Source organism: Perognathus longimembris, chromosome 5, assembly GCF_023159225.1.
Source record: "Perognathus longimembris pacificus isolate PPM17 chromosome 5, ASM2315922v1, whole genome shotgun sequence".
NCBI classification, from domain to species: Eukaryota; Metazoa; Chordata; class Mammalia; order Rodentia; family Heteromyidae; genus Perognathus; species Perognathus longimembris.
The window spans coordinates 55,124,888-55,148,861 of NC_063165.1; the positions used below are offsets into that span (position 1 = coordinate 55,124,888).

A 23,974-nucleotide genomic window follows, 5' to 3' on the forward strand; every position below is an offset into this window, starting at 1 on the left:
ACCTGTCCATTTTCCTACTTTCTGAATGCTTGATACTTGTTGAGGATGGGAGGAGTATGTTTCTAACCATCATTCAAGGTATTTTTTTGTTTGTTTGAATTCTATTTGTGCAGTTCTAATCACATTGAAGGTTTTAAATATTAGACAGTTATTATAGTAGTTTTTTAAATTTCTTTTTTGAGGAATTAACCCTCAATAAGTATTTACTCTTATATACCATCATTACTTCAGGTTTTCTTTTATTTATTTATTTATTTATTTTTATTTATTTTATTTATTTTTATTGTTGTTTTAGAGGTGATATACAGTGGGGTTACCTTTACATACATCAAGTGATAAGTGCATTTCCTTTCACATAGTGTCAGCTTCCCTTCCTTCTCTCCCATTCCCTGTCTTCTATCTCCATCCCTCAGTTGCATAGTTCACTTTCATCAATGTCTGGTACAGCCAGTGTGCTCCACGGTAGCACATTTTCACCCTTTTTCCTCTGATTCTGTGCCCTCCCACCAACCTCCCACAGATATGCACGTGGGTGTACCATATGAAGGTAGAGGATACAGTCATCAGAAGAAGAAAAAACAAATTAAGGAAAAAAAATCCTTTGTTTCTACCAACCTTATGGTAGTTTCTTAAAATACTATTTGCTAACAAAAGAGGACCAAGATACATCAATGCTGAGATGATGAAAAGTTTTAAATTTGAGCTCCCTCTCTCACTTAAAATATGTGGATCTGTTGGAAGGAATGTAGCAACCACAACCACAAAAATTAAAATGCACAGTGGAGCTCCAAACCAAAGAGGAGCAACTCCAGGTGCAGAAATGAAGAGGCAGCTTATATTCATGAAACAAGCAGAATGTGATTTCCTGTGCTCAGATCCAGACATAGGCATTGGCATCTTGGCACTGGGCTTATCCTTCATACAGGCACAGGGTGCTATGTCCTGGAGCTCTTATTAGCCAAGTAGAGACCTGATCAAGCAAAATTTCCCACCCACCAAAGAGGGAAAAGAGGCTTGACAGTCCCCTAGGGTTGTGGGTGGAAAATGTCCCCTGTGCAGAATTAGAAACCCCAAACCTGGACTGCTTTCTGGGAGAGGTCCAATACCAAACTCTCATTGTTGCACTGGAGTTCTTGTCTGGGAAGTTATGTAAAAGTGTCTCTGTAGCTAAAGAAATCTCTAAAGAAGCCCATGAGATCCATGGAAAACCTCCATGAGGAGTTTTTAGAGCAAGACATCAGGAAATTCTCCCTGTACAGAAAATTTCATGGTCCAATCATTGAAATTTTGCAAATATGTAAAACATCAAAAGGAATGAAACACAACACAGAATTTATATTTATAAGTTCTAGACAGACATAAATATGAAATATATTTCAAATGAGAATATCTAAGATGGTTATTAATTAAAACAAACAGAAATGACAAGGAAAGTAGAAAAATATGAAATAGAATGGAAGAAGGTAGAGTGTTTCTCAATCTAAGGATTATTATGTAGTAATTACAGTATTGGTAGAACCAGTCTATGCATGAATTCAAAAGTACGCTATTCAGAATGGAATAGAAAATGATTGAATTTGAAATGAAATCAGATAAATCACCCAGAGTGCCTGCCTGAGAGATTAATGCATAAATGGAAAATACTGAGTAAGATTTAAGAGATATGAAGTCAAAAGAAAAGCTTTGCTTTGCATGTTGGGGGACTCATGGAACAGGAGAGAGATACTGCAAGATTATCTCTCTCCAGAATGATTAAGACAAAATTTTCAGAACTTAAAAATCCACACAAACTTTTCCTATCATGTGACTTCTTAAATAAAAACAATCTTCATCCGTAGATATTGTAGTAAAGTCACATTATGATCGACAGAATTATCTTAATATTAGCCACAGAGAAAAGATACATTAACAATAAATGAAAGATAGGTAGACTCATTCTAGACTTGCCACGAGAAATAATAATTTCCAGGATACTATGAAAATAAAAGAAAGCAAGCAAATCAGTCTAAATGACAGAGCATAATGATAAAGCCAAGAAGGCAAGAAATACATAGAAAATAAAAAATATAAGTTAGGCTAATTAAAAAGAAAACTCACCAAATCAGAAATTATAATGAATGCAAAATCAGTATAGTCACTTACATAGGGACTTCCAAATCACATAGCAGTTCAAAATTCAAATATATGGTATTATGAGAGATAAATCACTGAATGAGGTATGTGATATTATGATTGTTTTGTTCGACAATATAATACACAAAATTGTAGTAGTATAGTATTTTTTTTGACAGAAAGTAAAGGAACCAAGGTATGAACAGGAAGTCAACATCCCAAATTCAGAAATATAACCAGATCTGATTAGGAAAGAAATGGGATGAAATTAAGTAGAGTACTGTAGTGTTTTAGTTGGCTATAGTAGTTTAAATAACTGATGGAATCCGCTAGTACTTTTTGTTTGCTTGTCTGTTTGTTTTGTTTTTTCCAGTCCTGGGGCTTGTACTCAGGACCTGAGCACTGTCCTGACTTCTTTTTGCTCAAGGATAGCACTCTACCTCTTAAACCACAGAGCCAATTCTGGCCTTTTCTGTTTATGTGGTGCTGAGGAATCAAACCCAGGGTTTCATGTATGTGAGGCAAGCACTCTACCACTAGGCCATATTCCCAGCCCCTAGTATTTTTTCATTTAGGTGGCAATGTTTGGAGGGGAGCAGGGAATGAGAACCTGGGGTCTGGTTGCTGGAGTTTGGGGCAATGTGACCTAGGCTTCAATCATTAGAGCCCTTCTACTTGTGAAGTATGGGACCTTAGTCATTATTTGGCTTCTTTGTGCTAAATTTAGTTTTATCTTTAAAATAGGAAGACAATAAGAATAGTAAACTGAAGGAGATGTTGCAAAGGATGAATGAGTAAATTCTATGCATAGAAATTATACAGTTATCCCAAGTGCATGGGAAACATTATGGAGAGTTATTCTCCTTTCTCTCCTGACTGCATCTTTGAAATATTTCATGACAAATACAACCTTTAATGAAACAAAGCCTTTAATGGGTAGGTATCACGTTTCAAAAATCTGCCAAATGAAATCAAAATAGTCTTTACCAAAACATAAGTTAAAATTACATCAAGATGTTTTTCAAATCTCATTACTATAACTGAAACAAAGAAATACCTATGAAAGTTCTATATTATGAGATTTTCCATTCGTGACAATAAAAATGCTGCACATACAGAATGTGTGGATATACACTTACAGAGCTTCTTGTCACTAAGGGAAAAATAATACTAGCAATTTTTGTAACAGAACAAAGTGCACAGTTTTGAAACATCAAATAATTTTTTGTATTTTTACTTTTGTGACATATAAGCAAAATGAACACTTAATAGTTCTTCCAACAAACTTATGTCCTTATGTACTATTTGTTTAATGAATCATGTAGAAGGTGAAATAGTGTCAAACTTGGGAAACTGCAATTTTTAAAACTGGTGTTGAGTATTAAAATCTGGTTGTTTTTCTCTTCAAAATTTGGCAGTTCATGAGCTGTGTGCAGGTCTGTCTCTGGTATTGGACCCTAAAGTAGGAATCTTGGAGTTGGCCAAGAGAGAAGCAGGCTTTTGATACATGACTGCCTGCAATCAGAGCTGCTCTTGAGAGTATCACCTTGGCTCTTTCAGGTGAAACAGGCTCATTCTTTTTTTCATAGCATCTTAGCATCCATGTCATGGGCCCTTCGTATCAGTCACAGCAGAAGTTCTTGCTACCGCGGTTTGCTTATCCTTGAGAATCTTCCAATGTGCTTTACAGTTATATCATGTGATTTACATTTACATCCCAAGTGTCCTGTCCACTTTTGGTAAATGTTTCCAGAGTTTTTTGGTGTGCAGTATAATATCAGACCATAAATTAATTTTATTCATAGGGTGAAGGATATAATTTTATTGATTTGTTTTTTACCAGTCCCTGAGCACTGCCCCTGGCTTCTTTTTGCTTAAGGCTAGCACTCCAATATTTGAGCCACAGTGCCACTTCTGGCTTTTTTGGCTTATGTGGTGCTGAGGAATCGAACCCAGAATTTCATGCATGCTAGGCAAGCACTCTACTGCTAAGCCACATTCCCAGTCCCAATTTTACTGAAATTTTAAAAAGCCTTACTGATTGACAGTAGTGAAAAGTATAGATATAATTTTTGTTATCTTCAATTAACGGCAGAGAGAAGTATTAATTTGGCACTCAGTTTACAAGTACAATGTATCTGATCAATGTCATCCATTCCATTGTTTTCCCTCATAAGCTATTAAATATTTTTTTCCATTTTTCAGTTGGAACTCACTGAAACTAGATTGTAAGTATCTATTTCTAACTTTGAATTTCCTGTGTTTCTGGGATCCTAGAGTTGCTGCCACTGAATACCCAGACGTTATCATTTTGTAGACAGAAAAAGAAAGTCAGTGTTTAGGAACACATTTGCTACATAAATGTGTTTGTAACATGGTGTTGATATGGACTTATTGCTAATTACTATGTATATTCTGATGCATAAAACTAATATGCATAATCTTCATGGATGCTACAGTCTATGTAGGGAGACCGACACTAAATAATAAATAAAAATAGAAATCTAATTATAAATTAGGATACATACTATGGAGGGTGAAAACATAGTGTGCTAACAGAGGATATGAATATGCATATAGAGACAAATTTAGTTTGGGAGCCTAGGCAAGACCTCTGAAGTGACTGGAATGTATTTCAGGAAGAAATCAAGTCAGGCAGAGGGCAATGCACGAACAAAGATCCCAAGGTCTGCACAGAGAGAAGGCATCAGTGCCTAGGGCCCAGTGATCCAGGAAGAGAGTAAAGTGAGATACTGATGAGATGGTAGGCAGGATCCAGATGGTGCCCAACTCTCCAGGCCATGCTAAGGGTTTGATGTTTTATTGTAAATGAAATGGGAAGCTATTAAAAGGCTTCCGCGGGAGAGCGGCATGAGCCAGTTTATATTGTAAAATATTACCTCGATTGTTGTGTGGTTCAGAAGGGAAGGATGGTAAGGATGTGAGTGAAGAGGCTGTTCCCAAAATCTATCCAGATCTCTCAGCTTGGGCAGAGGTGGTAGCCCTGGAGGTAGAGGGGACCTCCAAGGAACAGTCCCCAGGTATCTGAGTGCCTGTGACCTACATATCCCCTTAAACACTGCTTGCACTGAACTTGCCAGGGTAGAGACAACTGATGGAGTATTGAATCTATTTTACAGTATAGATTACTATCATTGGATTCACCCTGGTTGAGTCTGTAGATTCATTTTGGTGAATGGTATAAAGCTTATAGTTGATTTTTGACCAAGTAACTTTTGGGGATAAGTCGAATTTAGGATGCATGGAGGAAGGGGGAGAATGATGGAAGAGGTGACAATGATCAAAAGGTATGATAATCATATATCAACATGTTGAATTTGAAACCCCCTTGTACAACAACTGAAAGGTAATAAAATAATAAATTTTAAAATAACAAAATACAGTAGGCAAAAGACCTCATAAAATACAGTAACATTGTACCTGTGGGTAGGTTACATATCTATGGCATAGGAGGAAGCTCTTTGGGATTGCCACCTAGAAGAGCAAGATCTGCTCTGCTGAGAGACTAGATAGTTCCAAGATGAGTCTTGTATTTGTGTAGTAGCTTTAATGTCAGGGAACTGCCGTGCCTCTCCTAAATAACATGTCCTGTCTATTTATTTCTGGTGCCAAAAGATGTGTCTGTGTAAAAGGAAGCTTAAGAATAACTGAAATTTTCTATGCTGAGTAAGAATGCTTTTACTTTTTACTACAGAAGACTTTTTTTTTGCATAGAAATGTCGAAACTCTATCCCTACACATCTCCTCTCTCTCTCTCTTTCTCTCTCTCTGTGTGTGTGTGTGTGTGTGTGTGTGTGTGTGTGTGTGTAACAAGAGGCCAAAATAGGTTTTCCAAGCTAGTTTGATATTTGCTACTTATTTCTGGCTTGTTTTTTCATAGACTTAAGTAGGTTTTGTGGAATAAATATAATTAAGGAACAAGATTCATATCAGCATGTATACATCTTCAAAAGACAATTGATTAGCAAGAAAGTACACAGGGCAAGGAGATCTGGATTAAATTCTAATTCTGACACTTATTTATCAGTGATATTGCCCCAGTTTCTATGTATGTATATATGTATGTATGTATGTATGTATGTATGCATGTATGTATGTTAGTATGTATGTGTGTATGTATCTGTCCATCCATCCATCTATCATGCATCTCTTTTTTCCCAATAGTAGCTTTTGCCTTAAATGATTTCCATGAGGATACAGAGTTACAAAATTATAATCTGTAACCTGGAATGTGACAATGTGGCATTTGCTATCTTTGAGTGAAAACCAGTAGAATTTACCTATTGCTATCTCTTGTAACCATTGATCTCAGTTTCCATGTTAATGCTGTAAGTTAATTCTACCATGTCAGCATGATCACTACCTATCCATGTAGCACAATACTTGAAGGGGAGCTTTTAATTCCTTAGAACAGCCTTCAAAAGTAGAAACTAAACATTTAAATGATTTCATAAGAAACAATGTATGCCTGTTCATGAAGAAATGCAATTGCTTTCTGAATACTGTATGACTGGTTTGGTATAATGCCAGGATACTGTAGAGGTATATGAAGCATGCTTTTCCTTTTAAGGGACATAAAATAGAAATATCATGGTGTATATTAAAGAGCTTTCCTTCCAGAGGCTAAGAGATATGGGACGATGAGTTTTTGCTCCCTTGAAATCATGCTTCTTCCTCTGCAAATGGAGTCTTGAATTAGATTTTCTTGAACATATCTTCTGGCTCTTAAGATACTAGGATCATCTTCATGTTTGAATTAATTTTCAGTTTGCATTCTCTAGGACCTCAAGAGTATTTCTGAGCTTCATGTGAAGCCATGTTCATTACAGGTTTTCCATTTCTAAATGATTATCAAGAAAGAGCCAGGAGTTGTGACCCCGTTAGACTGACCACAGTTAGGCTCCCATCTATGAATAAAGACTCACTAGGAAGCAAGAAATAATTTGGTCTCTTGTGAATGCATACAGTAAACTTCCTTCTCCTATATCTTCTATAATATTCATCCTTCAAATAGAGCTCACTTGGGAGTCTAAAATGGATTTGGATCTGGATCCCGAGAGATTGTCAGTCTTTCTAAAACTGAAGGAGACTACACACATGGATAGCCTGTAAATGCCTGAAATAAGATCATGATAAGCCAAGCAAGATCAGTCCACAAGTTGACAGCTTTGCTACCATCTTCATTGGCCTTCATTTTATATGGTTCTATGTGGCTGCCAGGAACACAAGATTACCTGACTCAAATACAGTTTATCTGTGTCCTGTATCTTGGTTTTCTAAAATACTGCTTCCATAATAAAATTCTCTGATTAAAGATCCTCTAAAGTTAAATCTATGTGTGTATGTATGTATGTATATATGTATGTATGTATGTATGTATGTATGTATGTATGTATGTAGTCTAAATGGTAGGTTTAAATTTAACTTTCTCCAGATAAAGATGTAAGTTTAAAGGCTGAAGTAAAACTTACTTGCTTTGTTTAAAGTGCTAGCCTTGCTTAAGAACTCTCAACAATTCTGAACCCCATTTAAGGACAGTCACTTCTAGGCACAGCATGACCTTCCCTTATGTACCCACACCCTTGCCCACCCATCTACCTACTGACCATACTAAGTGCATATAATACACTGTGCCCTTGCTCCTGTTAATGCTACAAAAGCAAACATTCCTGCCTGTACTAGGCAGATTCCAAAGCTGAGCTTCATCTTCAAAGCCTTTCCTAACTACTTCTTTTCTCAGAGCCCATCATTCTAAGTAAAATTAGCATTCCCCACTCTGATTCCATGGCATTTTGTTTGTTCCTCTGTGACAGTTCTTTTCATGTTCACTCCTGTAATGATTAGTTGTACGTGCTCCGTGGGTGCCTTCAAGGCAGGAATCGCATCTTACTCATCTTTATACCTAGCACTGAGCTGTCGGAAGTCAATAAATGGTGTTTGAGTTATTTTAAATTTTCATGAGCACATTAGAGGGAAGAATCTGGGAGGAAAGAAGCTCAGGTTATGAGGAATAAAATTGGCTCACTACAAAAATTCTACTTCTTTGGAAATGTTTACATCTGAACTCAGTTTTTCTATCTTCTTTCTCCTGTCTACCCCAGCTCAGATGGCTTGAGCAAAGAAGATACTCTGAAAAAGCATGTGTTTGCTTTCCATTTAGCTTATCAGCAGTGTGAATGGTAAGGATTGCCTGTCTCAAGGTCACTTGATTCCTGCTGAAGTGTGAGACGATTCACTGCTTTGGAGACTGTGTGCTTTATGGAGGATGCTGCTGTGCTTGTCAGACTGTTCAGTGTGGAAAGGCGAACGGAGAGAAACACACTGAAGGCCAGAGGCATTGTATTCAAAAGGCTATAAACAGCTCTTTCTTATATAAATGAGCTCTTATAAAGTCATTGGTGACAATGGAAAAGGCCAGGTAGAACTTCTTTATTACTCTGTGTCTAGAACTGTGTTAGTGGCTGGAATAAAGTAGTGAATGATTCAAGCTTGCTGATTTGGAGGAAATCACAGTTCAGCCACAGACATCTGTGTAAGACAGAAGCTGTAAGTGAAGTATAGTCAGTCCTCTCTGGAGCTGTGCATAAAGATGTCCCAAGATGAATTAGTACATTTTCCCGCAGGGAAAAATTTGTGGAAGTAATCTTAGTAGTGAAGACTAAAGAGGAGTCCTGGGCAGAGTGGGAAGGAGAGGTACGTTTCAGACAGAATGAACTGCTAAAGAAAGTGTTCTGATAAAACCTATAAAGGGTCTGGTAGTAAATGCTTTAGGCTCTGTACTCTATAGGGTCTGTGTTGTGAGTACTCATTCTTGTCATTGTAGCAGGAACGCAGCTATGTGCCATGCATGAGTGAGTGGGCATGACTCTTGTTTCAATAAGACTTTGTTAGCAAAAGTTGGCAACCACAGAGTCATAGTTCTTGAACACTGTTGTTCTGGACCTAGAATGCTTTAATTTTTTTTTTTTTTTTTTAGTTTTAGAGATCTACAAAGTCTTTCTCCTGCTCTTCACACAAGTCTTTTTGGATTATCTTTTCTACACTCCGTCTACAATAGCACTTACGGATTCTAAGCCCTTTTGGAATTATTGGAGCTTTGTGGGGAGTTCCATGACCTCAGGCAGTAACTGGTGATGGGATCTATCACCTTAGGCAGATGGATAGACTGTGGATGCCTGATAGGAAGGGGCTGACTAAGCCACAAGAGCAGATTGCACCAGACTGTGAGGACACAATTCCAGCCTTATGCTCTCAGCTCTGCAAAGGCTCCCATAGGTCTGTTCACTGCATTCTGCTGTGGGGTAATTTAGGAGCCTAAGGGCAGCTTCTTTTCTCCTAAAGAGTATGTATTTTTAATGAGCCCCCATAGCTCAGTATGGCTCTATGTTTCCCACTATGTCCTAAAGTCCAGTTAAGTTCTACTAGTTTTGTTTTTTTTCCAAGTATCTTACTGTATTCTATCTCTGTCTGGGACTTCAACTTATGGAAAGAATATATGAATGTATCCTCATCTATACCCTGTAGTGATGATTGATCAGAATATATTATCTACTGGATAATTTTAAGCCCTGATTATCAGATGTTGAAATCATAGCAGTAGAAAGTCCCAGAAGAACTTGAGAAAGTACACATTTAACAGCCTCTTCAATCTCAGTTCCTTTAAGTGGACCACATTAAGCATTAACATGAAGGGACCCTTTATAATATACCACAGAGACTGATTTCAGTGAAACAAAACAACAAACAAAGCAACAAACAGAAAACATCAAACTGCTTTATTAGCTTTCCAAAGAACTTGTATTTCCTGCCTACCTTTAAAAAAAAAAGTCTTTTCAACTCCCTGCCAAAAACACGAACTAAAGGAATAGAAAAGTGAAATTGTATTTAGAAGACCATTGGGTTTATCCAAAGCTTTCTAGGGCTGTCACCCTGAACATCTTTTCATGTGTAAACATCACTATCCTTCAGAGCTTCTTCCACCTGTCGTTTTCTGCTTTTAAACTAGTTGTGGTACCCAGGTGTAGAAAATACTGTTAACCTAAACTACATGGAAAGACAATTTACTGAGAGCCTTTTTTTTTCTTTTTTTGGCCAATCCTGGGCTTTAACTTAGAGCCTGAGCACTGTCCCTGGCTTCTTTTTTGCTCAAGGCTAGTATTTACCCACTTGAACCACAGTGCCACTTCTAGCTTTTTTTTTTTTTCTATATATGTAGTGCTGAGGAATCAAACCCAGGGCTTCATGTATGAGAAGCAAGCACTCTGCTGCCATATTCCCAGTCCCAGAGATCTCTTTCTTTTAATCTGCTTTCCTGCAATATCTCATCCATTGGCCCACGTTCTATCCCTGTGGAACCACTCAAAAAATTGGCTTTTTCTTGCTTGTGTTGATTCTCTAGATGGTAGAGCCAGCCATGACTTCCCACCCTGCATTCTTGCTTCCAGTCAAGTGTTCATTCAGCCATTCTTCATGTGGTAGTCTTTGAGTCCTCTTTAGTTGGCTTTTTTCTCTGATACATTCCAGTTTTGCCAGTGTCCTTCTTCAGGTGACTCAACAGTATAGGAGACCATATGTACAGTAAGGGCCATAGACTCTTAAGCCACACCTGCCTCTTTATTTATGTCTCTGGAACCTTGGGTAAGTGATGGAGCTTTCCTGAATAGCAGTAATGATGTCTTCAAAATGAGAAAGGAGGATCACTCACATCTACTAGTCATGTGTAATAAATACACAGTTAGTAAAATCATCAGGGAATTGCCTGATAAAAAGGTTGAAGAGGTGGCCATTGTTTTAAAAATAAGAGCTGCTAATTCGCCATAAAGTTATTGGGAATTATGGTCTCCACAAAGTTTACACCATTGCCATATGGTTTGCATTTCAGAGTAAAGTGTATATGGGGATTTTTTTTTTGCACTTTTTACTCCAATATGCTAATAATTGATTCACAGCAAAGTGCTCCACCTCCTCCTCCTTTTTCTCTTCCTCCTCCTACTTTTGTTCCTCCTTGTCTCTTCTTTGCCTTCATTTCTATCTCTCTGGCTTGCTTTAGACAATCTGTTTCTTGTCTGCTCTTTGGTAGGGTAAGGAGGATGTTGATTTGGCACATAGAAAATGAGTTCTTGTCCTAACTCATCTGTGTGCTCACCGAGTTACCTTGGGCCAGAGTCTTGCTGTGAGCCTCAATTTGTTGGATGTTTTGGATCCTTAAAATTAACGAAGGAAAATGTTGGGTTCTGTAGTATGTTCTATTTCTAAAATTTAATCTGTTTTCTCCAATTTTGTAGTCACCTTTAGATGTATGATCAGGTTCTAATGGCTCAAATTCTGTTCTGGATTTTCATTGTATACCTAGGAAACTCCTCCCTGGTATTAAGTATTAGTAAGTCTTCAATAATGTCTAGATAGCTCCTACAGGTGTTAGATTATCGAAGTGGCTGTGAATTCATACTATTACAATTACTATGCCATCCTGAAGGGAAGTAGTGACTGAACATGACTTTCTACCAATACTTTACCATTTTTCATACTTATTTTCTTTGGGATAGGTTTCCTTTCTTTTCCTTTTTCTCTCCCTCCCTCCCTCCTTCCCTCCCTCCCTCCCTTCCTCCTTCCCTCCTTCCTTCCTTTCTTGCTTCTCTTCCTCCATCTTCCCCCTGACCTCCCTATCTCCCTCCCTCCTTCCTCTTTATCTCTCTCCTTCCTTCCTTCCTTCCTTCCTTCCTTCCTTCCTTCCTTCCTTCCTTCCTTCCTTCCTCCCTCCCTCCCTCCCTCCCTCCCTCCCTCCCTCCCTCTCTCCCTCCCTTCTTCCTTCCTTCCTTCTGTCCTTCCTTTCTCTTTCTTTCTGGATATAATCACTATTCCTAACAGCTTTTCATTTTTCCATTGTTTTTTTAATTCACAGAGGTTGAGGTAATATTGAGACTTTCCATATGTCTTATTCCTAGTTTCCCTCTAAACATTTTATATTGTTGAGTTACATTTGTCATCAAAATTATTCATCAATTAAAAATAATGTATCAATTCATATTGATACATTATAATTAAAGTATATGCTTCATTCAGAATTTTCTTCTTTCTTTATGTCCTTCCTTCCTCCTTTTCTTTCTCTTCCTCCCCTCTTTCCTCCCTTCTTTTCTGCCTTGCCTCTCCCTTCTTTTCCTCCTTCTTTTCTCCTTCTCTGCCTCTGTTCCTTTATGCTTCTCTTCTTTCCCTGCCTCCCTACCTTCTTTTTCTCCCTCTTTGCCTCTTTTCCTTTTTATGCCTTCTTCTTTTTTTTTTCTTTCTTTTTTTTTTTTTTAGGTAAGATCTTGTTATATAGCCCATGTCTGGGAGTTCACGATCCTTTTCCCTCAGCTTCCCAAGTGCTAGGAATGCAGGAGTTTATCACCATGCTCAACCTCCATCATGTTCTCTTCTGTTCTACGATATTACATTATGCTTAGTTGCCATATTATATCTCCTTAGATTACTTGACTGTGTCATTTTCTCCATCTCTTTGCTTTTTTGTTTACAGCCCTGGCAGTCAAATATTAGAGATAGGTTTTCCTTCTGGTGGTGTTTTTTGTTTATTTTGTTTTTCTTAATCGGCGACCTGAGCCACAGCTCCACTTACATCTTTTCTGCTAGTTCATTGGAAGCATGTGTCTTACATATTTTCTTTTCTGCACTGTCTTTAAACTGAAATTATTGGCCATTCTCATTTCCTCATCAGAGAAGTCTCTTTTTAAGTCTTTAGCCCACTTGTTGAGAGGACTATTGGTTCTTTGCAGTTTTGTTTTGGAGGAATGTAATTTTTCTTAGTTCTTCATATATTTTAGATATGAGGCCTTTGTCCGTTGTATGGCCGGTAAAGATCTTTTCCCAATCTGTGGGCTTCCTGTTTATCTTGCAAACTATGTCCTTTGCCCTGCAGAAGCTCTGCAGTTTGATGCAGTTCCATTTGTCCAACCTTTCTTTGATAGTTAGCCTTTCTGGGTCTTTGTTAAGGAAGTTCGGTCCTGTGCCAAGGAGCCCAAGTGTTTCTCCTACTCCTTCCTTCAGTGTTTTCAGGGTATCTGTTTTTATTTCAACGTCTTTGACCCATTTGGAATTGATTTTGGTGCAGGGTGATATATAAGGATCTAGTTTTAGTTTGTTGCAGGTGTTGAACCAGTTTTGCCAGCACCATTTGTTAAAGAGGCTATATTTCTTCGAGGCTATTTTTTTAGCGCCTTTATCAAAGACTAAGTAGGCATAGTTCTGTGGGTTCATTTCTGGGTCTTCAATTCTGTTCCATTGGTCTTCAGGCCTGTTCCGGTGCCAATACCAAGCTGTTTTTATTACTATAGCTTTATAATACAGCTTGAAGTTGGGTATTGTAATTCCTCCAGCACTGTTCTTTCTGCTTAGGATTGTTTTTGCTGGATTGCTTCCTCTATTTCATTAAAAAAATGGTGTTGGGATATTAATGGGTATTGCATTGAATTTGTAGATAGCCTTTGGCAATATTGCCTTTTTGACAATGTTAATCCTCTCAATCCAGGAGCATGGGAGGTTTTTTCATTTCCTAGTTCTGCTTTAATTTCATTTTTCATGTTTTTAAAGTTCTCATCATAGAGGTCTCTCACTTCTTTGGTTAAGGTTATTCCTAGGTATTTTATGAAATTCTCAGATCTCAGTCTCTTCACCCTTTTGAGGAGGATCATAGATGTAAAGGGCCATCATCTCATCCTGTTTGGTTAAGGGCTCATGCAATTAGCGTGACTCCTGACTGCTGATGTTCGTCTTGACCACCTGACTGTGGTAGTCTTTGACTGATAAACTTGTCCCACTAAACATGAATCCTCCATCTCTTTCTGTATTGTATCTCTTGAAAGGAAGCTATTGTGTCCAGCCAATGGGATTTTATTTCTTATTCACCCCAGTGCCCACGGTATGTATTTCTGATGCAATGATGAAGGATCCCAGCCTTCCTCCATCCTGTGGCTCTGGCATGCCCCAGTGCTTTGCCATCTTAATCCAGCTTATGTTAAGGAAAAAAAGAATGTGGAGGAGAATGTTTGCTTTTAGAAGCTTTGGCCTGAAAATGGCACACATCACTTCCACTTACAGTCCATATGACACTCATTCATCTGCCAAGCCTAATTGCAAGGGAGGCTAGGACATATGGTCTAGCTGGGTGCCCAGGAAAAAGAGGAAATGGATTTGAGCAAAATACTAGCAGGATTTACTGTCATCCTTCAGAGCACAAGAGATAATAGACCAGTCTTTCCTCCTCCACTATCTAATAATGTAGTCATCCTTTGATTAAATTAAAAAAATAAAGGAAAAAGGAATGGAAGAACATAAAATATCTTAGAATTAAATAGTCATATGAATTGAAAAAAATCTTAATAAAATGCTATTTCATTGGCTATATTTTTATTTCACTATAGATCTATGAACATAAATCTGTCCCTCATTTCCTCAGTACTAGAATCTGATTGTTCTCAAAGTCAGCCTTATCTTTGCCTAACCAGAATACTTCTTTGGGATATTTTTTTCCCCTATGAGAATGCTATCCATTCTTCAAATGACAGAGGAGATGTCTTTGCCTAATTTCCAAATGGAAATTAATCCTTGCTCCTTGGGGCTACCATGCCATCTGCTACACTTTTCGATTTAACAGCTAGCTATTTGACATCAATGTTTGGTATAATACTTTTCCTGCAGTAGAAGGGGTGCTCTGAGGGCAGACTGCACAGGGTATACTTGATACCTAGATTTGGTGAATGTACTCAGGACAGTATATCTTCTAAAAAGTTTTCTCTCTCCCTCCTCCTTGTCTCTGCCTCTGCCTCTGCATCTGCTTTTCTTCCTTGCCTCTTCTGAGATTGGGTCACTCTTTATGTTATCCTGGCTGGTCTTGAACTCCTCATTTTAAGTGTTTCATATCTTATATGGAATGCATGGACTACCGTGCATGGTTCTTTCTTCAAAAAAATATAGCAAAATAGATTTACACCCCCCCCCCCCAGTTATTAAAGAGCTCCTTTTTTGTGTTAGCCAGGCTCATGAGGGGGAGGGATGATATTGAGCTGAGCCTGGAAAAGCCAATAGGCTTCCTAGCAGGGAATGAGGCCTAGCCTACCGGATAGGCTATCTAGTATTCATTAATACGTATTTGATTGAAGGCATTTGTACAGTAGATGGTTATAAACTTCTATGGTATGGAACTTGTCTTTTCCTGGATCATCACACAATCAAGACTCAGACTTGGAACTTGCTGTGGCCTTGCTCTCAGCATTAGGAGTTGGTATTGGAGTCTGGTGCTCATTATCCTGCACAGGAGTAACCTGAATTCCCTAAGTCCCAATAGAGGGATAGCCTCACCATGGCCAAAGAAATGTTTAATTAAAGGTGCAGAAGGAGGAGGATGAAGACAAGAAACAATGTTTGTGACAGCCTTAATGACTAAGCTTTCATGAATAAGCCATTACCAACAAAAGCATGCCTTCTTTTTAAAAATATTTTTTATTTTATTGTCAAGGTGAAGTATAAAGGGATTATAGTTACATACATTAGGTAGTGAGTACATTTCTTGTCCAACTTGATACCCTTCCCTCATTTTTCTCCCACCCCCCATTGTACAGTTTACAAAATATTGTCTTGTAAGTATTGCTGTTGCATTGCTTTGCTTTTTATCCTTTGTCTCATTATTTTAATGTTCCACTTCTCTTCCCTAATTCAGACAGACATATATAAAATACCCAGGATACCAGAATCAAATATAGTGATAACAGGGCTAAATCATAGGGAAGATGATCAGAGAAAAAAAGAAATAATTTCACATAGTACATTGAAAATAATAACCTCAGGCTCATTAGAATAAAATATGAATGAAGAGACACATGTCCTTTACTTTCTCACCATGATGCCCTGTCCTCTACTCTCTTCCTACTGTTTACTTCACTGCCTTTACAAGTTCTATCAATAGTTTGCTAACACAAAATCAAGGATGTAGAGTCTGCTCTGAAAGTACTCTCTTACTTCCCTTACACTGTTGTCCACTGTTGTCTTGACTTTCATAGTTGAAACATTGAAGCTTAAGATGTGTAATTTTATGGAGCATTCTAGTTCATAGTGTCACATGAACTTCACTCGAAATTCTCTATGATTGCAGTTAAAGCAGGAGTTATATTTTTTCACATTATACACATACAAAGATCTCGAGATACAGGTAGTAAATTAATTATTCAGTACCCCTAAAAGTACCTGGGACTCTAAGCTGGGTCTTCTGAATCCAAGATTAGAGCTGAGTTCACCAAGTCAGAAGCTGCCTGTCAGCCAGGTCACTTCATATCAGAAAGTTGTTTGCATTGAGGTCACCCGGCAATGTTTTTGTTTTCTTTTCTGGTACATCTTCGGTGTATAGTTTGGACTCATGGTAAAAAAGCATCTTATACCTGCAATCCTAGCTATTCAGGAAGCTAAGATCTGAGGATCATCAGAGCCAGCTTGGGCAGGAAGGGCCCTGTGATTCTTATCTCTACTTAACTTCCATAAAAGAAGGAATGATGCTGTGGCTCAAGTGGTAGAGTGCTAGCCTTGAGCAAACTAGCTCAGGGGTAGTATTCAAGTCCTGAGTTCAAGACCTAGGGTTGGCATGTGTGCGCACACACACACACACACACACACACACACACACACACACACGATGAATCCTTTACTTAAAATTTTGGCAACCATCAAGACAGAGGTTTCTAATATGGTCAAACTAAATCAAATAAATGCATTTTGGGTTAAGTTTACATTGATACATTCAATAAAATGAATTTTACTCAAGATACTAGCTTTTAATTAGAATGCCCAATTTCTAGTTTCATTCTTTTTTTTTTTTTTTAACACTCTCCTTCTTCATTCACAGTTGCCTTGCTATCTCTGTTGCTTTGTAAGATTGCTGTGAAAAGGAGACAATGATTGAATAATTTCTCCATTTTCCCAAACATGTGCTATTGAGCTTTATGTCTAAAATCCCAACCATAGATGTAAGTTATGAGAGAGTAAGGGAGTAGACAGAACCATTTCCACAGAATTAAACAATTCTAATCCTTAATGTAAAATTTATCTTTAACCTGAATGTCAGTGAATGTGTTCAGTTTAACACACAATGCCTTGGTCAATCTTGATGGAATGGGTGGACAAAGGATGAAAGTGATGAGTACAAATCCTGTGACTGTCCTGCTGAGGGTACGTACTATACCACAGCTTCAGCTGTCACATGGTTTCTGTTTTTTTGCTTCATTCCCCCTTTCTCCTCCTGTTTTTAATGAAATAATTATGGTTATAAATGCATTGACTGGCATATTTCACTTCCTTCAAAAATTCAACTTACATTACAATATGTGTGTCATAAATTCCTTTTTTAAGGCTGAATAGTATTCTCTTTTGAGTATAATACCATCTTTTTCAGCTTTCAAGGTATAAATTGAAAAACAAAAGTTACATATTCAAGGTGAAAAAATATAAATGCATTGAAATAATTTTTACCCAACACTAGAGGAAGAAAGATGGTGATAGGGTGTAAACTGGATTGTTGCTGGCCGTCAGCAGCACAATGAGACAGCATTACATATTTATGTTAGTGGATATGTAGAAACCTAACTGTGGTTTACAACACTCAGTCTGATGGTATCTGTGTTTAGGCAGCTTTGAAAATTGAGGACCATTTCTGGTATGAAATATTTAAGGAAACACATATGAGTTGAGTTTTCTTTTCTTTTTCTTTTCCCCTCCTTCGGTGCTGGAGGAATTATGTGCAGCCCTGGGATTTCTTCCAGGTGAAGTCTTTAGCAAAGGTGAAATCTGTGTCCATGTGCAACTTGGTGACTTCCTATGGCTATTGGGGTTTTGCTTTTGCTGGTGGTTCTCATGCAAACTATACTTTCTGGTTGCACTTGATCAGAATTTCCAAACACAGGAATTTCTGATGAATAGCTGATAGCAGCAGGAATGGTAGTCTTCCAAGGCTTGATTATCACTTCTGGAAGCTCAGGAGGAATTATGGAGGCATTTAGCAGAACCAGTGATTCTGGAATGGGACATAAACTTGGTCAGATTTTTCAGCTAGACACCCAAAGCCCGAGGAAGCAGTAGAAATCCCCTCTCCTATATTTTAGCATGACTCTGTATTTTCCTAATTTGTATCTAGCTTTTATTTATTTACACTTGATTTACTGCCTCAAACTATCATGGTTTTCCTTCTAAAAGAAAAAAAATAGCATAGATATATTATTGAAATACCCCCTTTTCAAGTACTAATTACATTAGTATGCCATTGACTTTCATGCATTTTGCTTACAGAATGTGTTTAACAAGTTGCAAGTGTGCATTTTTTAATAATAAACAAAATAAAAATTCAAATGATTATTTCATCTTGTTTTGCAGAACCCCAGCTGAAAGGAATTGTGACAAGGTTATTCAGCCAGCAGGGATATTTCCTGCAGATGCATCCAGATGGTACCATTGACGGGACCAAGGACGAGAACAGCGACTACAGTAAGGAACACCAGTTGGTTGAAATCTCAATACACAGCAAACTTGTGGCCCACTGTAGCTTAGATTTAAAGCAAAGCCAGGCTGTCACTGAATGAGTTAACTGCTAGGGAGCCAGTGACTTTTTTCTTTCTCCTTCTTGCCCTGGATTTGATACAGCAAAGCAGGAGAGGTTACTTACTAAACAAGAAGGTAGGAAGCTTGAAGGACTTTAGCTAGTTCATGAATAAGGTTTGTTTATTATTCATTTATTTATTTATCTGTGTGCCAGTCCTGAGGCTTGAACTCAGGGTCTGGGCAGTATCCCTGAGTATCTTTCCCTCTACCATTTGAGCCACAGCTCCACTTCTGGGATGTTTTGTTTTGTTTTGTGGTAGTCAGTTGTAGGTAAGAGTGTCAGACTTTTCTTCTGAGTATGTCTTTGGATATGATCCTCAGATCTCAGCCTTCTGAGTGGCTCTGATTACAAGTGTGAACCACAGTTACTCAGTGAGGATTTGTTTCCATTGTACTGTTTCTCATCAGATAAGTACTTTTAGGGGTCATACAAGATGGTAGTTACATTATAGGCTTAGATAGTGAACAAGTTATAGTTTTCTGAACATATTTTGTGATAAATAAAATTACTTCTAGATGGCAGAGTGACTTAAGTGGAGTACCTGCCATCCTAGCAAGTGTGAGCCCATGAGTTCAGCCCCTAACACTGCTCAAAACAACAACAACAAATTACTACTGAAGGTAAACATTCAATTCATGTGTATGTATACATTATTACATTTGGTTAAGAATAAAATTAAAGGAAATATGTATGCAGATGATGATGATGTTTTACAGTGTATGTAATAGGAACAAGAGAATAAATTAGAATTAGTAGATCTGATGAATTTTTTAAAATAATTTTTACATAGATAACCCATTTATTTAATTAGTTAGTTGAATTTCACCTGGCTGATTTTTTTTTTTTTTTTTGGCCAATCCTGGGCCTTGGACTCAGGGCCTGAGCACTGTCCCTGACTTCTTTTTGCTCAAGGCTAGCACTCTACCACTTGAGCCACAGTGCCACTTCCTGCCATTTTCAATATATGTGGTTCTGGGGAATTGAACCCAGGGCTTCATGTATACAAGGCAAGCATTCTTGCCACTAGGCCATATTCCCAGCCCTGATGAAATTTTGTAAAAATAATTTTTGAACTAAAATTGCCAAAATACTAAAAGATTAAAAATAATATCATTACAAATAGTCCTCAAGCAATTCACCTTTGGAGTTGATAGTTCAGTATCTAAATGCAATCATGAAAGAATGATGCAAGACATTTATAATTTGGAAGAAATTTCAAATACAAGCTTCAGAGACAAAAATAAGAGCTATCATGTCTTTCAACATCTCCTTACCCATATGGATAACTCAGGATAAATGCACAGAATTCTAAATATATTCTGTGTCATGTGTCATGTTATTTTCTAATTTTTCTGTATATGCCACTAAATCTTAATGACTCCAAATCTTTACTAAATATCTGTCAACTTAGGTCATCATTCAGATGGACATGTGGTTCAACTGACAATTTTCCCAATGGAATAAGGCAGTCCAATAATTTCCAGTGATATATCTTTTAAACTAATGAGATTTGAGGAAAGATTCAGAATCCTTAGAGTGTCAAGATGCTCTTTTCCACCCCTTCTAGATTTTCTTTGTTCATTTAATATTGTACACTGCAAAATACAAATTACAATAAAGAAAGGATGTTATTATGAAGAATTTCCTCCCATCTCTCTTGTTCTAGGTTTTTTGACAAAGTAGTTGATTAGCTTATTGTGGTGTGCATTGCTGGCTTGTGTTGTTGTGAATTCATTCTCTAAAAAGGATTTGAGTTTTCCATTCAGGACAGAAGAATAAGGACCTCTTTTCTCCATAAAGGATTGTCATCTATTACATTTGTACTTAGATGTGTATTTGGAGAGGCTACAATTATGAAAGCAAACAATCAGGAAACTGCTTTTTTGGGTCACCCATGTTAATTCTGAGGTCGTTAGATCTCAGTTCCCTTTTATCAACTGAGTGTAACCCTTATTACCATGGGATAAGTGTGGGAACACTTCACAGTTTCTAGAAAAGTTCATTCAAAGTGCTTGCTCTGCTGATGGTGGGTTACCAGTAGTGTCTATACAGGATGATTTATGTAAGTATATTTCTGTATAAAGAATACAAATACAAATCAGTGTAACAATATGCAAAGCAGTTTGGTGCAAATATATGCCTCTCTCAACATGTACCCTACATCCTGAGGATGATTTGATAGATGTGTTTTGTCAAATGCTTTCCTAAGTGATAGAACTCATGAATTCAAACCACATTTTATTAAGGTGAACTGCTACACACCTTTCAGGTAAATTGTCCTTGAAATGGTTTAGATGTACAAAATGTACTGAACAATACAAAATTCATCTGGATACCCATCACCAGTTTAAAAAGATAATTAAAAATTTCAATACATTTGAACCCCCTCTGGGTTATTTTTTATGGAATTCTGCTTTCCTTCACTGCCAATGTAATCACTTTCCTAATTTGGCTTTTCTTATCTTCAAACAGTTTTAAATACATCTACTTTTGTTGAAATATATACTTAAGCACCATGTAATATTGTTTGGCACATTTTAAGCTTTTAATTACATGTGAACCTTATCATATATATACATACATACATATACACATATGTGTATATATATACACATAAACATGCATATACTTTCATTATTAATATTGTAGTTGTCAGGGGTTTGTACAGGTAATCTGTTTGCTTTATGTAATTCTCTTGGTAAAATACTTTACTATATAAATAGTTCCAAACATATTTAGCTACTCCTTTTGGTGAATAATTATCATTAATATTTTAAGATTATTTCAATCTGTGCTGACGAGATTTTTCTTATAGTCCTTGACAATCTGTTGGGAAAAAAAATCACACCTTGTACTTACAAACTGACATGTTGAATTGTAATTCCTTTGTAAAACTACCTGATAATAATAAAAATATATATGTAACTTTTTAAAAAGTCACATGCATCTCAACACTCTCTTTGTATAACCTCCTGTATTGGCTTTCTATTGCTATCACAAAAATCTGTGATAAATTAACCTAAAAAGAGGAAAAGTTTACATTGCCACATAGTTATGAAGACCTCAGCCCATGACTGCTTAGCTGTGTTCCTTTGGGCCTGTTGTGACAGAGTAAATAGATTGTGGCAGGACCTCATTGTGGTTGAGGCCTGTTCATTTTATGGCCAGGAACTGAAAGAACAGAAAGAGTAGGCCTCCACAGTCACTTTTGAGGGCATGGGGCTCTTCCCCAGAGACTGGAAAGCTCTTCATAGGTGCCATTGCAGTGGAGATTCTGGCCTCCTTAAAACCATGCTGTGGTCCAATCCTTTACACAAGGCTTTCAGGGGACATTCCAGATCCAAACTATGCACACACTTGACTTGCTTGTAGTCATAATTACTGCAACCATAACACACACACACACACACACACACATACACACACACACACACACACATTATTGTTGGTTATTTATTTTTGATCATTCTCCCAAGGACATATATTCTATGAGAGATTTTACTGTGATCTTTCATGTATATTTATAATGGCCTATTTTTATTGTACATAGTAAATTCTCATCACAAATTGAATGGGTGAATGAATGAATATCTACCTGCGGATGGATGGTGAAGTTTTTTTTTTTTGGTATCATTTCCCAAATCCTTCTAACCCACATATATCTCTCTCTCTCTCTCTCTCTCTCTCTCTCTCTCTCTCTCTCTCTCCCACTCCCCCCTCCCGTCTCTGTGCTGATACTAGGGCTTGAAGTCAGGGTCTAGTGCTTGGCATTTTCTGCTTAAGGCAGGTGTTCTACCACTTGAGCCATGCCTCTAGCTCTGGCTTTTTTCTAGTTAATTGTTAATAAGAGTCTATTGTTTTCCTGGGCTGGCTATAGACAGAGATCCTCAGATCTCATCCTCTTCATTATGTGGGATTGTTGGCAGAGACTTGTGACACAGACATATTTTTTAAAAAATCATTCACTTTGGAAGTCATTCCAGACTTCAGAAAAATTATAAAGTTACTCAGCAAGCTCCTTCATACTCTTTAGCCAGCTTCCCCCAACAGCTCCATTCTACCTAACAGAATAACTATCAAAGAAGAGAAAGAATACTTTCAAAGTGTTATTTACTGAGCTGTACACGTTATGTTTCAGTTTCTCCTTTTTAATCTAATTAACTTGTAAGCTTTCTTGCCTTTTTGTTTTGATGGCACTAAAATTTGAACTTGTAATTACTTGTTAGACAGGAACTCTTATCACTGAACTATGCCCCCATCTGTCTAATAAACTTTCTTCTGATGCCTCTTGGTATTTTCATAAAAAATTCCAAATAATTTTTGTCTGCATATAATTTTGTAGATATTTCTGAGAGCAAAAGTTAGGGCTAAAATGTATCAGTGAGATATTTACATGGTAGTCATGTTTTTATTTTTTTATAGATGAATTTATTTGGAATTGGAAATATTAAAAGATTTTGCATTTCTTAACAGTTTAGCTAAATATAAACTCGGCACTAAAGTTTTGCGGTGGCACAAGACCAACAAAGAACACAGAAGCACTTTTAAACTATACAAAAGCCTCAACTGGAAAATAATCTTGTTTTATTATACATTAACATATAAAAAGCCTCATTTTATGAGACCTCTAGAAGAATCAGAACCACCCATTCACCTATCTTAAACTCCAAATATGAAAACAATTTATTATATTTTGGCTTTATAATATTCTATATTAAAATGAAGAAAATTAAAAATATATACTTTTTACAAGATCAACATTTTAGGAGAGTTTTTCTTAAAAAATAAAATAAACAAAATAAAAGCAAACCTTTCTCCTGCATTTTACAACACTGGTTATCTTTGTTTTCCTTATAAAATATTTTTACTTACAAACTTGTACTGTTGGATTTTAACCAGTAACCTGGTTTAAAAATTGTGCAAACAAAAAAAAAATGAAAATAGTGTGTTAGGTCTTTTTTTAAAAAAAATAAATCTCATAACAACAACACTTTTGCCCTGAATGGATGGGAGAGGCACGCCAAACCCACCTGCTGATGCTAGCTTACTTCCCAGTCGCAGTTTCATTCCCCCTGCTCCTTCATTTCCTGTTATAAATTACGATAAATTACAATATTTATTACTATATTTAAAACACTTGCTAGTAAACATAGGTAATAAGCAATGCTACTGCGTGTGCTAATAAAGGAAGGTAACACGTGCCAGGTAATA

At 37.1% G+C, this 23,974-nt stretch overlaps 1 protein-coding gene across 3 annotated transcripts in view; it reads left to right on the plus strand.

Moving 5' to 3' along the window:
* The window catches only part of Fgf12 (fibroblast growth factor 12), a 341,337-nt gene that overhangs the window by 129,037 nt on the left and 188,326 nt on the right, over nt 1-23,974 (plus strand). For all 3 annotated transcript variants that reach the window (XM_048346939.1, XM_048346940.1, XM_048346938.1), the window contains exon 2: nt 18,538-18,648. In XM_048346939.1, coding sequence (XP_048202896.1) covers nt 18,538-18,648 — 111 coding nt within the window. The remainder of the gene's footprint in view (nt 1-18,537; nt 18,649-23,974) is intronic.